The 17,715-nt window shown below is 39.5% G+C and overlaps 1 protein-coding gene across 2 annotated transcripts in view; it reads right to left on the bottom strand.

The window, feature by feature from the left end:
- The window catches only part of Sec63 (translocation protein Sec63), a 30,575-nt gene extending 13,125 nt beyond the window's left edge, over nt 1-17,450 (bottom strand). For both annotated transcript variants that reach the window (XM_076206438.1, XM_076206437.1), the window contains exons 1-10: nt 17,291-17,450; nt 12,723-12,831; nt 9,913-10,027; nt 7,686-7,791; nt 6,700-6,923; nt 6,142-6,270; nt 5,174-5,358; nt 3,231-3,431; nt 2,360-2,526; nt 418-575 (exon numbers count right to left, since the gene is read on the bottom strand). In XM_076206438.1, the coding sequence (XP_076062553.1) occupies nt 418-575; nt 2,360-2,526; nt 3,231-3,431; nt 5,174-5,358; nt 6,142-6,270; nt 6,700-6,923; nt 7,686-7,791; nt 9,913-10,027; nt 12,723-12,831; nt 17,291-17,414 (1,518 nt within the window). In that variant the 5' untranslated portion in view covers nt 17,415-17,450. The remainder of the gene's footprint in view (nt 1-417; nt 576-2,359; nt 2,527-3,230; nt 3,432-5,173; nt 5,359-6,141; nt 6,271-6,699; nt 6,924-7,685; nt 7,792-9,912; nt 10,028-12,722; nt 12,832-17,290) is intronic.
- Nucleotides 17,451-17,715: the final 265 nt, after the last annotated feature.

Here is a 17,715-nt window from a genome sequence, read left to right on the forward strand (position 1 = left end):
CACACTGACTGGATATAGCACATTACAGGGTTAACAGAGAATTATGGTTCATGTAACAGATGTATGGGATAAGTCATCTGATATGGGAAGTAAAAAATTTGTACTCAAGTGGTAAATTTTGTGCAAGGGTAAGGGAACGGGAGAGTGCTCCGAGACAGAAGTGGGACTACGCCAGGTTTGTGTTATGCCATCATGGTTGTTCTACATGTATATGGATAGGGTGGCAATCGAGGTTTGGAGTTAGTAAGTTCACTCCAACACCCTTCCTCCAAAAAAAATTTCATCTGGCATTACAAACTTCCATTACTTCATCTAAATACCTCAGCCTAAGTAAACTCCAATCAATATACAAGTGGCAATTCCAAGCAAGACAAATTACGAAAATTGAGGGCTACTGATACTAAATATTAAACTTGCCTCATCTTTCTGTTCCTCGATTATAGAATCTTCAGGTTTACTTTCCAGGTCGACATGCTCTTGGTCAAAGAGAACTGCCATGTCCCTCCGTTTTATTAGGACTGTGACTGTAACTATAGCGCCTGCTGTAAACACTCCACTGTCGTCATCGTCAACAACTGTAAAGATGCAAAGTGGTTTTACACATTATTATACATACATATACCATAGGTTTTTTCCCCCCTTAAAAGGGAGACAGCCAAAAAACAATGGCATAAAAACCATATAATCATTCTTGCTAATTCAATGACTTATCTATATACCAAGGGCTTCTGCCCCCCTTCTATGAGGGGTAGCCACATCAAAGGCATGCACCCGTTCCACTTCAATCCACCATTTATTTTCCTCTCATTTTAGCTCCTCATGGATGAAGGGTCATCCCTGTATCCCGCCCTGGGTTAGAACCAATGTAGCAAGACACAGTACATCCACAGCATGGCCACTTCACTTAGTCAGCAACCCTCCCTTTCTGTCCCCTCACGCAGAAAATAGAGATGGAGAGAAATCTTTAGAATATCATCTACACACAACCCCTTCCCACTCAATGATACAAACTCATACTCTACAAAGAGAATATTCTTGTGGACACAACATAAATAAAATCCACATTAATCAGACAACAATGTACTCAACAACAAATTTGGTACACACAGTCACCATCTTTTGTTACCACCAAGATGGTGGTAGTATCCACCAAAATTACTTGGTCAATACATTTTCAGTCCCAGGGCAGTGGACAGGATGCAGGGATGACCCATCATCCAGGAGGTGTAAGATAGGAGGGAGGGAGGAGGGGAGTGGAATATATGGGAAATGAAATGGGTGGGAGTGATTTCTATGCCTTTTTCTTTGTGGCTACACCCCGTGTAAGGGGGAAAAAGCCTTTGGTATTTGGTATATGTATACATTTTCAGTCCAATACGGGTTTTATTCATGTTAAGCAACACTGAGTGAATAAAGAATATCAAGAGAGTTTGTAAGGCAGAGGTGAAGTGAACTTGATGGGATGACTGAGAACGAGTTGAATGGTTGGAGTGATGGCAGCCTTGGTTAAAAAGGGGGAACATCTCTTGAGCAGGTAAGGAAATAGACAAGAGATAGTTATGAGTAGAGAATGGTTGTAAATGGATGATAAATTGATACAGCCTGAAGGGGTTTCTTGGTCTTCTCCTCACAAGGGACAAGGAGGGAGGGTTGCCTTGTATATGAAGTATTGGGATCAAACCAGCTTTGGTCATTAGGCCCTGCTTAAGAGGTGCTGTGTTTTGTTGCACTGCTGCTAACCCAGGAAGTGGGCAAGGGTTCAAGGATGGCCCAACACTGTTCAACAGCATCGTGGTACTATTCTCAACTGCTAATTCAGTGATCAGTTAGCCCTACCAAAGGCTGAAAAAATGTCAATCATTGTCCTGCGATCTGGCACTCCAACTCTGGTGGGCAAGGAGTTGGGTGTGTGTAAGATCATAGTATTACCCATAGATGAGGTCAAATACAATCTCTGAACCCTCATCCAAGAGGGTAACTGCAGCTGATCACAAGTCCATCATGTGATCCAAGACCTTGATGAATCCAGAAGGAGCCAAGGTAATAGGGAAACTATTAGGTGATGGATGCTTTCACTATCTATTTCCCTTATAAGGGGAAGAAACCTTTCAGTATATAGATATACATATATAACTGGCCACAAGCAAAACTGAAGTTGTTTATCATATTCTATATATCAAGATCTTTTTCCCCTTTATAAGGGAGGTTGCTATATTATATTACATATTACAGTTTATCATATTACAGGGGGAAAAATGTATACACTGCACTCAAATATGACAAAGGTATTAAATAAACACTTCAATAAAAATGTAAATCATCACAACTCACACCAAAGAAAATAAAATCACATACATACCTTCATATGATACTTCAATAGTGATGTATGGCATCTTTTTGCAAACCTTCATGACATCATTATACTGTTCATCAGTTAGACCCTTTAGACATTGTCTTCTATCATCAGCACTTAACTGAACCAGCTGCTGAATTGTTTTAACATGACGGCGTTTGTTTACAAAATGCCTGCAAGAATCAAGACAACTTTAATGGCCTGGGATAAAAAAACAGTTAATTAATCCAGACCCTTTGATCTCCCTTGTAGGCAATATCTATTCAGCTAATGGGGCAGCAGAAAGGAGAAAGTGAAAGTAAAAACAGTGGCTAAGTATTTCCTTATGAAGAACAACTTGTCTGACATAAATGCTGTAAGCCTTTATATACATACATTTTTTCTAAAGAGAGTATATTCCTGACCAGTATAGACATTATTGCAGTATTGAGTGCATGCAGTCAATAACCCCAATATATGTACTTTGACTCATTGGTGCACATCTGTGCAATGTGTCCCTCCCCAGGATTGCTCTTTTATTACCAGTTATCACCCTTGCTGGATAACCTACAATCCTCAACAATACTTAATCACTTTGGTACAATGACACCTACATAGGTGTCATGAGGCACAAGTGGGTACACAAGGATGCCGATGTCAGGATCTTGATAATATGTTTTTTGTAGTTGTACATGAGTTACCACCGGATTCTGTGAACTGGTTTGATCATGTTTTCTGTGTTTATTATTACTCTGAGTAAAAGAGAATGAGTAATACAGCAGTGACTTTATGCAAGTAGTGTGATGAATCGTACATATGGCAGCCAATGCTGCGATCGAGAATTTGACTCGTACCGAAGTGGTTAAGTGTTGCCGAGAACAACACACTGGTAACAGACCTGAGTGAATCTTCTGTGAGGTGGGGAAGCTGGAGAAGAGGGTTCTTGCTTTCCCATAGTGCTTGAACAATGTGAGGGGACAACCTCATACACGACTCGATGGTTTCTAGGGTCGGCAAGCGGCTAATACGTCCAGCATGTGCCAACATTATCAACTGTGATACACAGGTTACCATCTCTTGGATAAGGGTAGGACAGCACCTGCAAAATATCCAAAGCTATTATTATCTTCACAAAGGGGAAGAGTAGGATTAAAGCAGCTTCACGGGGATCAAGATGTTGCATGTGGTCAGTAAGGTGTATGGGGCCCATCAATCCAACAAATCCATTGCCCCCTGGTCTCTCCTGCAGAAGCCCTATGGCCTTCAGCTTACAACAGATGAGCCCATTTTACTCGTAATCAAAATTAACAAGGAAGAGTAGCATACATTTTGGAGTGGAAAAGGCTGCAAAGATCAAGTGTTTGTAGTAAGACATACGCAAGAAGTATTTGGCAAAGAGTCTACTTATCTATATACCAAGTCTTCTTTCCCCTTTACTATGGAGATAGCCAGCTAAGGCATACACCTACCCCTACCCACCCCACTCCCATCCATCACCCATTTGTTTCCCTTTTATGTTAGCTCTAAACAGATGATGGGTCACCCTGTCTCCACCCGACTGCTTGGGTCATAAACAATGCAGAAAGACCCAGCACATCCAGAGCAAGGCCCCTCTGCTACATTTACATGATGACCTTCCCTCCTCATCCCCTTGTAAGAAAATAGAGAAGACTAGGGCAAATCCCTTTGGATCACATAATATAGTCCCTTCACAACCATTCAGGGGGGATAGGGAATGGGTGGGTGAGGGTACTTATGTGTGAATGATATTTTGACAGCCCAAAGGAATTTCTTCCCTTCTCTTTTTCTGTACGAGGGGACAGAGGGGGATTGCTGATTAAGTGAAGCAGCTTTGCTGTGGATGTACTGTGTCTTGCTGCATTGCATTTGATCCAGGGCAGTTGGCAGATGTAGGGATGACCACTCATCCATGAGGAACTGAGATGGGAGGGGTGGAGGGGGTGGTGGAAGGGAGTGAAATGGGGTAGGAATAGGTACATGCCTCTGACTTAGCTACCTCCCCTTGTGAGGGGGAAAAAGCTCTTAGTATATAGATAGATAGACAACCATTCTCCCCTCACACCTATCCTTTGCCTTCTCCGTTCCTTGTTCAACAGACATTCCACTTTTACTCAAGGCTCCTTTCATCCCATCCTTCCATCTTTCTCCGTCTTCCCCCCAAGTTCACTCCATCCACCTCTGCCTTCCATACTCTTTTTGCTAATCTTTCTTCACTCATTCTTTCCGTGTGTCCAAACCATCCCAATAATCAGCCCTATCTGTCAACTCCTTTTAAACTCCCATTCTCCTCCTCACTTGTCACTCTATCCAAACTTGTAACCCTTACCATACTTCTCACACTTCATCTCAAACACATTAAAACTTCTCCTTTTAGAGAGAGAGAGAAAGCAAGAGAAGGAGAGAGAGAGAAAGGGAGAGAGAGTGTGAGAAACAGAGAAGGAAAGAGGAAAGAAGAGACAGGAGGGAGGGAGAGACAGAGATAAAGACAGTGTGAGAAACAAAAAGAGATGGAAAGAGAAGAGACAAATGAAATAAAAACAGAGAAAGATAAAAAGAGAAGGAAAGAGGAGAGACAAAATAAAAACAGAGAGGGAGGGAGGGACAGAGACAGAGTGACAGATAGAGATGGAAAAAGAAGGAAAGAGAAATAGAGAGAGAGAGAGAGAGAGAGAGAGAGAGAGAGAGAGAGAGAGAGAGAGAGGAGAGAGAGAGAGAGAGAGAGGGGGGGGGACTATTGCCCTATGAGAAAAGCAGACCAAGAAGTACCGAACAAGTGAATAAAAATTAAATCAACAAATAACAATGAAAATTCAGGCTTACTTGACAATGTATAGACGATCAATATCGGCCGTGCCCGGCCGCATCATCCGAGACAGGTGAGCGTGTAGGAGTGCTCTGGCTTTGATTGAATAAGCAAAACACAAAGGTCTCTCTTTGTTCTTCTCCCCAAGGTTTGGAAGTTGTTTGATGAGCAAAGGAATATCAACGTTGTCGGTTGGACGTTCCTGTTAAGATCAGAACAGTTTTAAAATTACCCAAGGAAGTAACGAATATGAAAATGTGCATTTGCTTTAATTCTATGACTGTACAAACAGAAAAGGCTGTATACAATAAAGAATATTTCTGGAATGAAAATACACTCATTACTTTTCAGTCTCTCTAAAGACATTTACTGGCTTCTCTCAATCTACAATTTACCTCCACCCCAACTCTTCCATTTCCTGCCACATGCAACTCCAAATACTTAAATCTGTCCACTTCCTCCAGCTTCTCTCCTCCAAGACTCACATCCAACTTGCTGCCATCCTCTTTCCTTGTACATCTCATCATCTTACTTTTACCCATATTTACTTTCAACTTTCTCCCATTGCATAACATCCTAAACTCTGTCACTGCCTTAATCCATCCTCTGACCCTGCCGCAAGTTCACCATCATTTATAAAATACAACTGGCTCACCTTGTACTTCTCTTCACAATCACTACCAATCTCCAATCCCCTGTCAATTATCATATTGTTTGAGAAGTAGATACCTTACATGAAAAAATCTAACAATTTCCATCAACATGCTCATTATTCTTTCTCAAAAGCCTTCTGTGTACCCATCTAAACATGCCCTGGCATGGTGGGGTGGATTTATATGGTGGAAGAGAGTAATGCTCACAATGCTAAGGTTTCCTTCCAAGTTCTCCACTTAAGAGGAGAGTTGTTGTTGTTATTACTATTGTCCACAGCAGTGTGACCCGCTGAAAGCAACCAAAGAAAGGTTACCCCTAAAAATAAACTCACGATAATTTCAGGATTATGTCCTTTTTCAAATTCTAAAGATGCTGCGAGGATCATAAGTGCCCTTTTGAAGACCATATGTGGAGTCTTGTGGAAGAAAAAGTAGTACAGCTGGGTAGTATCTAGTAGCACCTGTAAACAAAGCCACGACTTTAAGCAGAATTCAGAGCAATACAACAAATCAGAATCACAAGACTTGGGGATTATTACATGAATGATCTTTCCTTTATGTTTGAAATAGACTGGTGGCTTCCCAAACAAGCATCCATTACCAGTCTATGATGAATTTCAATACCATTTCCTATGCTTTAAAAAATTTTTGGCAGTTCCTTTACAAATAATCCCTCTTAACCTCTTCAATATGAGGCATTGGAGAAGAAGAGAAAAAAAAAAAAAAAAAAAAAAAAAAAAAAAAAATAATTACCTATTGCCAAAATCTTTCTTGTGCATGTCTCACCAAAAACAATTAAAAAATTATAAAAGCAACGGAAGTAAATGACTTGGGAGTGTTCAGCAAAGAATTCTACCCGTCTCTATACATGCCACAAATGCAGAACTCACCTGATCATTTGAGAACTTTGATGAGCGATACCACCACACAGCCACTACTGAGGGCAAGGCCACCATGAAAACCAGCCCATACAGTCCCAGCACCCAGATGGAGTTCTCCTTCTCGATAATCCACGAGGGAAGGGCAATACCAAACTGCATCGAGCCTGGGCCATCTGGATGCCCATATAGCTCATAGTTTCTTCTGGCCACATCATCTGTTAGTGCTTGGTAAGCTGCAAATAAACATCAAGAATTCACTGATAGTATTGGCATTTCATGACATATCAGTGAATAAAATCAGTGGGACCAATGTGGTAGTCCAGCGAGATGGTCACGGGAGAGGTTAACCTCAGCCAAGGCACACACACCCATTCCACTCCCATTTGTTTCCTTCTCATCTCAGCTCCTCAAGGATGAAGGGTCATCCCTGTCCCCCTTCCAATGTTCAGGTCAGAGGCAATACACAGATCATCCATAAAACAATGTAAATGAAGAGCATAAGACAGGACCCTACAGGCATTGTCCTTTTCCTGTATACTACAATTATATACACAACCCCTGCCTCAAATTTCACCGACTGGAAAGCTGTGATTCTGTATATACACTAATATCCTTAAGACCCTCCTTTTTTTTTTTTTTTTTTTTTTTTGGGGGGGGGGGGGGGGTGGAAAAGTACCAGCTCCTTGGAGCTACACTTCTTGATGGAGAAGTTTTCATAGGTTTCAAAGATGTTTGCTATTGAGACGATTCTCTTCACTGTCCATCTCAACCTCACCATTTACAGGGTCATTGGTCCATAATATCATGAAAACATAACGTCAACAGTGCATAACTTAATGAAGAAAAAATATAATCAAGACTGAAAAAATATATATATATTATGTAGTCTATTAAATACTGAACTAAATTTTCAAACATATGGCCAACTTAATTTGACCAACATAACCACCTTGAATAAGTTTAACAATACACTCACTTAACTGACAAGATTTTACCTTTATTCAGTCTCATAAATTTCCGTTCATCACCCGTCGGCTTATCTGGATGAAGAATAAGAGACAATTTTCTGTATGCCTTTTTGACATCTGCAGAACTTGTGCCCTGCAAAGTAAATACAAGATTTTTACTGCACTTTTCTTCAGCTGTGGAAATTACAGTAAATAACTTTAATGTAGTTACCTAAACACCAAATTAAAGATATCTAAGTAAAACCCTTTCAAACACGAAGCCTAACTTTATACCCATTAACAAAAATGCAAACTTCATCCTTATACTTGAAATATACATATCATACATCAAAATTACTGGTCTGATCTAACAATAAATGGTAATAAATGTAGACTAGACCTTAGAAGTATAGCTCTTATCCTATATACTACAAATAGTAAATACACACTATGGGGGAAACAAGTATATTTGATATCCTTTTATGACAAGCATTAAAAATATATCAGAACTGTGTTTACTTAATTGTATTTATGTAACTGTAGTATACATGAAAAGAGCACCACTCACAGGGTACAATGTCTTAATCTATAATTGTCATACCAAGTTAAAATTCATGCATGGTTCCAGTTTGGGCTACATCACTTTATTCTTCAGGTTTTGCATCAAAAAAGAGAAAAGGTGTGTGCATGTGTATTTACCAAATTGTAGTGTACAGAAGTAGCAATGACCATTGGGTCCCATCTCCTATTCTCATATCCTTCCCAGCCTCAAATTCAAACGCACACACACACGCCAAAAGGATGTGAAGAAATAGTTTTCCATACAAGAGTTCAAATCTAAATATGATAATTGGAAATCAAAGATATAGATTAAGTTGGAACCATTCATGAATTTCAGTCTATGTATATTACAAAATTAGAGAATAGCAGACAGGACCTAATGAGTGTTGTTCCTTTCCTGTATACTACAACTAGATATATACAGGAAAAGGAGCAATGTTCATCAAATCCCATCTCTTATTCTCTAATATGTATAAATAAATAGAGAATAGGAGACTGGACCCAATGAGCATTGCTTCTTTTCCTGTATACCACAATTATAAAATATACACACCTCAGTTTCTTGGTCTCTTAATCCCACACTTGCCTACCGCCACTTGTGCTGACATTTGGCCCAAGACAAACTTAATTTGGTAATTGGTGGGGTTTTATGTCCCGGGCCAATTTGCAAAATGGGTTTGTGTCCTGGGTCCAAATTTCACATGAGAATTTGATTAATATTGAAGAGGTTAAGAGACGGAGGTGTTTACTTAATTGCGGTATACAGGAAAGGAGCAATACTTGTTGGACCTCATCTCCTTTTCTTAAATTTCCTAACATACCAGTTTGGTTACTGCCTTTGGATTCTTTCAATTTTGCTTATATCCTATACTCTCTGTGGGTACCATACTACTGATGCATAATCCATTCTTGGATGTTTCAGGGTGTATGTGTGGACATTCTCTCTCTCTCTTCCCCTCTCACACAAACACACACACATATTTTTTTGTATTGCCTCTACTTTTTTCACACAAGGACAGCTGACAAACTGCTACTACTATCCTTTACTGTAAGCTGGTAACAAATTGTCACACACTAACACAGAAAAAAGTCCAAAGTTTCTTGAGAGATCTATGGGAGAACTTGAAGACCATCTTGAGAGATGAGAGAGAGAGAGAGAGAGAGAGAGAGATAGAGATAGAGAGAGGAGAGAGAGGAGAGAGAGGCAAGAGAGAGAGAGGCAAGAGAGGAGAGAGAGGCAAGAGAGGAGAGAGAGGCAAGAGAGGAGAGAGAGGAGAGAGAGGCAAGAGAGGAGAGAGAGGCAAGAGAGGAGAGAGAGGAGAGAGAGAGGCAAGAGAGGAGAGAGAGAGGCAAGAGAGGAGAGAGAGAGGCAAGAGAGGAGAGAGAGAGGCAAGAGAGGAGAGAGAGAGGCAAGAGAGGAGAGAGAGAGGCAAGAGAGGAGAGAGAGAGGCAAGAGAGGAGAGAGAGGCAAGAGAGGAGAGAGAGGCAAGAGAGGAGAGAGAGGCAAGAGAGGAGAGAGGCAAGAGAGGAGAGAGAGAGAGGCAAGAGAGGAGAGAGAGAGAGAGAGGCAAGAGAGGTGAGAAAGAGGCAAGAGAGGTGAGAAAGAGACAAGAGAGAAACAAGATAGAAAAGAGAGAAACAAGAAACCAATTACAACAGTGTAAACATACACAAAAATACCCCATAACAACTGCATATACATATATATACTTACAGGACCAATTCCCAATATATCATAGGGATCAAAGTTGGCATATTCATAGTCAAACTGTTGGACTTTATACATCAAAAACAGCATAAAGGCCCAACCTAAGACAATTAGGGCCCTCCTGAAAAGAAAATACAGCACAATCAATTTCTGATCACTTCTAACACAGAACTACTTTTCATGGAATTATTGATAAAATAGTGTGATTCATTTAAATAGCCAACATTCTACACATTTCTAATTAAAATTTTAATTCTTTAAAGACCTTAGATTGCACTTATTACTATCATAACACAACATACAGTGTGTGTGTGTGTGTGTATATGTACATATATATATATATGTGTATGTATATATATATATATATATATATATATATATATATATATATCTATATATATATAAACACACACACACAGATATCATAAAACTGGTATATGATTCAAAAATATGCTGGTTACCACAAAAGAAAAAAACGAAATTCTCAATCGCTTTCATGTAATTACACGGTATACCACTTTTATTTATATCTCCCCTGAAGATGTTAAATACACGAAAGTACTTGAGAATTTCATGTTTCTTTTTCCTAAGTGGTAGCCAGCATATATATATATATAATTATGCTATCACTAGACCACTTACTTCTCTACAGTACAACAAAACCTCAGGAGGGATTTCTTTTCTGACCTTCAACAATTTCTTACCCTCCCTCCTCTGGTGGGATTGGTTCACTTCGTCAGTTTATATTTCTCTTTTACAGCTTCAAAATTCTAATCATAACACCTTTCAAAAATAAAGGGTTTAGATCCTTTCTTAAAATATTCAATTTCTGGGTCATCTTTAATCAACTGGAAGCATGTAAAACTGTCTTGCAGTAGAAGGTTTAAAAGTTCTTTCCCCGATCATTTTAAGTGAATGTAGTTCAAACAATATTTGTTTGATCCTAGTCTCACTACAATATTTGTCATTTGTTGAAATTATGTCAGTTTCTCTTCAAAATACTCAAGTTTCCCAGATCTAATACAAAACCTGTTGTCTCAAGTTCCACTGACCAAAAACCTGCAGCAACACAGAGAACACTGACAGGTCTGCAGGCCCTCCCATAGATCTCATGAGATGCACTGCACTGCCTGTGTTCAGTGTGGGATAGTTTAAATAACTTGTAACAGTATAAGAGGAAGTTGATTGATTGACTGATTCATTATTATTGGCACTGCAACATCGTGGTCATGTGGTGCTGTTACAAAATGTTAAAGGCACCAAAGGCTGATAAAAGAACATCAGACATAGGCCACATTTTTCAAAATCCATACTGAACTGGCAACAACTGCCTCTCAAAGTACCATATAAGCCTGATATCTACTATCTTTTCCAATTAATGGCCTTTTCCACATTTTAGGATGAGGATAATTGCAGCAACGCCCCACAAAATGGGAAATTCAACAGTATTCTAAATAAAGTTGAAGAGTTCTAATAAAAAGGAACATGCCCTTTGCAGTAATTACATGTCTGGTGTGGTTTGATGGATAAAAAAATTTAATCTGAAGGGTAAGTTAGACAGAGAAGCCCCATGGCCTATTATAACCTTAGCTCAGATCAACACCTTTCCCATACTTGAGCACTCCAATCTTTCTTTCTAGATATTTAACAGTGTGAACAAAGTTATCTCAGTATTCTCTATAATATGCCACAAACCAACAAGGTGTAGGGGGTGTGGTGAATGTTGGAAGCACCTTTTTCAGCAGCATCGAAGAGGATGGGGCAATAATTATTCTCATCATCAGCTACATGGTTTGATTGAATGATCTTAGCAATTAAGTTGTTGTCCTCAAGATGTAGAAAATTTATTGCCTCAAGAGCAGTTCTGGCAGCATTATCAGACGTGAATGTCACATAGCGCCAATAGGAGAGACATTTACCTTCATATCTGAAACTTGTGCAAGGAATTGTTCCAAAAGGCTTGACTGAAAGCAGAGTGGATAGCATGGAATGACAAGGATGAACAGACATTAATTGACTTCACCATGTCAAGGCAGGACTCAAAAGGCAATACACAGGGTCGTCCAGCAAAAGAGATAGCAGTAGGGGTAGTGCAAGTTCCAGACTGAACCTCCTGTGCAATATCTCTAATACGACCAGAGGGTGACATTCCGAGGGTTCCAGGGACCAAGGGTAATCGCCTACTGGGACTGGGTGCCACAGACAGGGTACTTTGTCCCCATTGGAACCACTCCTAATGATTCGAAAGCTAAGACCCCTCCACCACCACAACTCATTTCAGCCCAGACACCCAAACATCCAGCACAGGATGACCTCAAAAGGTGGTCATTCTGGTGAGTGGCACCACTGACCCATACAGGTAGCCTAGCTCTAGAAACCCTTTTGTTTGGTTCCTCACTGGCAACCTTGCTAGCATAGGTAACCCTCTGCCCTACTTAGCTGAATCCCTCTCTAGCCTTGCTCATTAGGTTATAGGGACATGCAAGCCTGCCCCCCCCCCCTTCTCCCATTAGGGTAGGAGAAGAGAAGAAATCCCTTCAGGGCATGTCAATTAGTCATCCATCCACAACCACTCTCCACTCACACCTACCTCCTGCCACCTCCTTTCCATGCTTGACATCCATTCTATTCCCCTTATACCCAAGGACTCCCCTTCATCCCTTCCATCCCATTCTCTGTCTTCCCCTTAAGCTCACTCCATCCACCTGTCCTCCACACTGCACTGCATTACAACAAAATTGGGTAATTCAAGATGTACCCGTGTTAGAATATTCTAAAACCAAAAGATCTTTATTTCCCCTTTTATTTATACTTACTGTACTTGTTTTTTCCATCCCTTCCATGCTGCTGGTTTACGGAGCCTCTCCTTTTTACTCCGGCAGCCATCACACTGACACTCTTCCTTCTTTTTCTCTGGGTCCTCCGCTGTCAAAAAGTAACACAGTTCCGTTAGCTTTCAGAAATACAGAGTGGTTCAAAGCACCTCTCTATATTAGAAGAGGGAAGATAAACTTTAAATACCATCTAGTACACAAGTGACACATAATAACAAGATTCACATAAATTCATTTCTCCAAATCTCTTGTGGGAGACATGTCTCCCACATAACTGGCAACAGCCACTTTCTAAAAGATTAAAGATAATTAATAAATAAATAAACAAAATAAAATAAAAATCATGAAGACAATCTCTGCCTTTCACACTGTTTTTGCTAGTCTCTCTTCACCCATCCTTTCCATATGTCTAAACCAACCCAGTATTCTTTCATCACTATCTTCCTTCTCCCTTTCCACTACCATTATTTTCCTCATTTCTCACTTGATTCTTTCTCGTAACCCTGACCATACTTCTCATTTAAATTTCTCCTTTCTGCCTCCTTTGTAGTCTCTGTCCCATACAGTGTCGTAGGAACAATCACCCCCTCCTATACCCCTTTGCATCCATCCCCAGATACCCATTTCTTGTGACAACTTTAATTCCTAAGATATTTATTTGCTTCCCTCACTCTAGACTTTACCTCCATCTCCACTGCTCCATTCTTTACATGTGCCTAAATACCTATAACTAACCACCTCCTCAAGCCTCTCTCCTTTAAGACTTGCCCCCAACTCATTGTCACCCTTATTCTTTGTGCATCTCATACTTTATTTTTACCCACATTTACTTTCAACTAAAGACAGATTGAGAAGGCATGTGATAGGCACATGCCTTCTCAATCTGTCTTTAGTTGCCTCAAACACCTCCTCTGACCCAGCCATAAGTGCACTGTCATCAACAAACAATTATTGCTTCACCTTCCACCTCCCTCCATCAACTCCCCATCACCATGGCATTTACATACCTCCCAAACCACCCCATCCATGTTCACATTGAATAACCATGGTGGTATAACAACCCTATTTCAGACCTACTAACTCAAAATACTAACCATTCCCAACCCTAGCATAAGCACTATTCATGTAAAAGCCACATCCATACCTTTTGCCAAAATCTTCTCACACATCTACCTTGCCAGCAACTCAACAATTATCAACTTTTGGTGTTAATACTACTGTAAATAGCCCTGTCAATAATAATAGATTCCTATACACACTTTGAAGAGTAGGAGATGATATCCTAAAAGCAATGTTCCTTTCCTGTATACTGCAGTTGGGTAAACAAAACTCTTTGGTAAGTTTGATATTCTACAGCAATGCTGATATATTAATAGTGTATAAATTACAAGAATTATTTTGTTTAGAAGACAGGAAACCAGATATTGTTGCCCTCAGAGGTAAATCCTAAATATTCAAAGTATGAAAAAAAAAAAAATAAAAAAAAAAAAAAAAAAAAAAAAAAAATATAGTGAAATATTCAGTAAAGTTTCCTACCATTCACAAATTTAAATATTCTTGGGTAAGAAGAGTCAATGGTTAATGAAAATATATATATATTTTGTCAATAATGTTAGGGCTAAAAACAGTTAAACAAACAATAGGGAAAAGTTTTACAAGAGGGTGCTGGACCACAACACCCTGTACCTCAGTGGATCTTTATCATACATGTCATATCTAACAATTTCTCAAGAGTCTTCATATCTATAAACAGCAGATACAAATTACTTCTTAAACTGTAAACTGCTTATCAAAGTCTTAGTTAAGACCAGTGACAGGTATATGCTGTCACGGTCCTGTAAAATGGACAGCAGAATTATACATTTTCTAAACCCGTCAACCCCCACCCCCATCTCCATCAGTAAGAACAGACCTGAAAAGTTAACACTTAAGTCTCCAGACTGAGCCCAAGATCTATGTCAACTATACTTTACTTTTTCAAACACAATGCTAATACGGTAACCAGAGATTGCCTTTTCCTCCTAAAGCTTTCAGCTGCTAACAAAGTCGCACACCTGCACAACACAGGCAACAGTCCATTTCTTCCCAAATATATCTATTTGAAGGCCTGCAGACAACTGCCAGGTGCTCCAGGATTTCCATTTGGTGAAACCAGAGGCAACAAGGCAATTACTATACTATTAACTTGAAAATGTTTACATTTTCTCATCACATACATTGTACTTACACCTTTATATGATTTTAAATATATATAAATAAAGTGTTGTAGGTTCCTCACACACTGCCTGACCTAACCAACCCCATCCTAACTTCACATTTTCCCAATTTCTTTGAGACTTTTCTTTCCCTGAAGGAATACCGTACAGACTAGTTTTTCAGCATTTTTATCCTTGTGGAAAATATTGTGCCTCCAAAAGGTACAAGTTGCTACTGGTATGCACTACAAGGAGTAACTTGCAATTATCTATAAAATGGAAAATAATATATATATAATGGAAGTCTAATAATTGGTCTTGTCTAACCTAACCTTACCTAACTTAACCCAACCTAATCTTCTATGGAGTATGCATTTATCATCTCTAGAGGTCATCAGTCTACACTAGACCAATTTGTTTGACTTCTGTTAGTTCATCTTCGACAACAAACACAATCCTAGATCCTCGAACCTTGTCAATGTCCAACTTGTACATACATACATATACCAAAGGGTTTTTCCCCCTTATACGGGAGGTAGCCAAAAAACAAATGCATAAAACCACTCCCATACATTCCATCCCAATCACACTCCACTTTCTTCCCTCTTATCTTGGCACCTCCTGGATGACTGGTCATCCCTTCATCTTGTCCACTGCCCTGGGTCAGAAGCAGTATGGCAAGACACAGCACATCCACAGCAAGGCAGCTTCATTAAATCAGTGACCCCCCCCCTCTCCGTCACCTCATGCAGAAAAGAAGACTGGGAGAAATCCCTTCAGGCTGCATCAAATTCTCACACAAACTCCCTCACCCCCCATCCATTCCACCTCATGCATCACATCATCAATATACAACCATTCTCCATTCACCCGTCTTCTCTCCTCCCCCATTCTTCTTCAACAGACATTGTAGTTAGTGTTATCACTTTTAGCATTTTTTTTTATTGATTTCTGCCAAGAAAAACATATTACGTCGACGTATTTTAATTTACAAAATTAATATATAATTTTTTATTAACATATTGCTTAGGTGTGTGCTTGTGGAGTAATACCCTGATTTTTACACAAAATGAGATATCCAGGAACAAGATGTACACATGAGCCTTCATTACGCAAATCACAGATGATGGATCTCAGCTATTAGGATCATCTGAAACGACTAGACCTTTCCTCCCAACAGATAAACAACAGATATTGGATAACAAAAATCTAAAAAAAATCCTGGAAAGCATTATGTCCAACTCTTCACAATTGACAAAGTCTGGCTTCAAGAACAAAAGGAATGGAAGAAATCCGAAAGTTCCATGCCTACATGCACATCAGCGCAAATCAAGACCACTAGTATCAAGCTTCAGCTAAGGTGGGCCAGGGATCTTCAACACCCTCTCTAAACAAGTCCGAGATATGAACAGGCGTTCTATAGATACTTCCATGACGAAGCTGGACAATTTTCTGAAAAGCCTACTGGATGAGTAGGCAGTAGCAAGATACACTATCACCTGCCAGGTAGCCAATAAGTCCATGTCTGATCAGACGTGTAAAGAGAGGAGCCATTATGGGCAGCAGCAGCGGTGGGCCACAAAAACTCTGGCACATTGGACACTTGGAACAAACTGGATAATAAAATAGTATGTGCAAAAACCATTCATGAGTTTAAAGGTAAACTAGACACTGCGAGATACAAAGGCGGGACACCACGAGCATAGCTCCCCTTCCTGCAAAATACAACTAGGTAAATACAAGATAGGGTACTAACTCATTTAAATGTTTAGTATTGGAGAGGTGGATGAGAATATAGCATTTGTGGACAAGACCTCTAGAATTCCTGTGCTCATCTCACATCTGAACAAACACAGAATGTTCTTCTAGACCATGTAATATCACTACCTATGACAGTTGTCTTCCAGGTAAAGTATGACAAGCATATGGATGTGAATTATGCATCAACAATCAACCTGCTAGTAGTGTTAATTGCCATATGAAAATATCTTCTCGTTCCTCATCTACATGTGTTCAGGTAAGCATCCTAACTTGTTTCGAGTTCACTTGACAGTTCTGTCAGGTATCGGTGTACATAGACAGAAGCAACAGCATATGCCTGACCGAGATTGGATCCCGTTATTTGACTTCCCACAAACTTCCGCATTTCTCCGGCACAATGATAATACATACATTACGTTCCATAATGCTAATCATGTACACAATATATGTAATATAAAGATGCCCGTGTTTGAATATCCGGACAAAAATAGATGTTCCCACAAACAAATAATCAACACTAGGATCCATGAACTTGCCAGAAAATTAGCGGTTTATCAGCAATAACTCTGTAACTAACTCATTTGCACAACTTACCCGGTAATTCTTCTGCTGGCCAGAAGTAAAATGTGCATGGTACAAGCACCAATCCTAGAAAACTAGTTATAAAATAGAAAAAAGTACTCCCCGACTCATCATACTCGAACTTTTGACCTGCCATGTCTATGGCCACATCAGAACTGTGAACCAGGGATATAGTGTAATCAAATCAGCAACTCACTAGTTTTGTGTAATATTTCGGAAATATTTTTTATTAGATAAAAATATCTAAATTGTACTGAAAATCACAAATACAAAAATATAGAGTAGTGACGTCTAAACAGCATCTGCTAATTATTATTCTTTATTTATTATGCACATTCTGCCCGCTATTTTGTTTGAAAAATTACGTATATACTTATAAAATTAATACATGAAAACTTAAGATAACTTCAGAGATGATCCATTCAATATACAAATTT

The sequence above is a fragment of the Oratosquilla oratoria genome, chromosome 23, assembly GCF_046742065.1.
Source record: "Oratosquilla oratoria isolate Oo_2021 chromosome 23, ASM4674206v1, whole genome shotgun sequence".
Lineage (NCBI taxonomy): Eukaryota > Metazoa > Arthropoda > Malacostraca > Stomatopoda > Squillidae > Oratosquilla > Oratosquilla oratoria.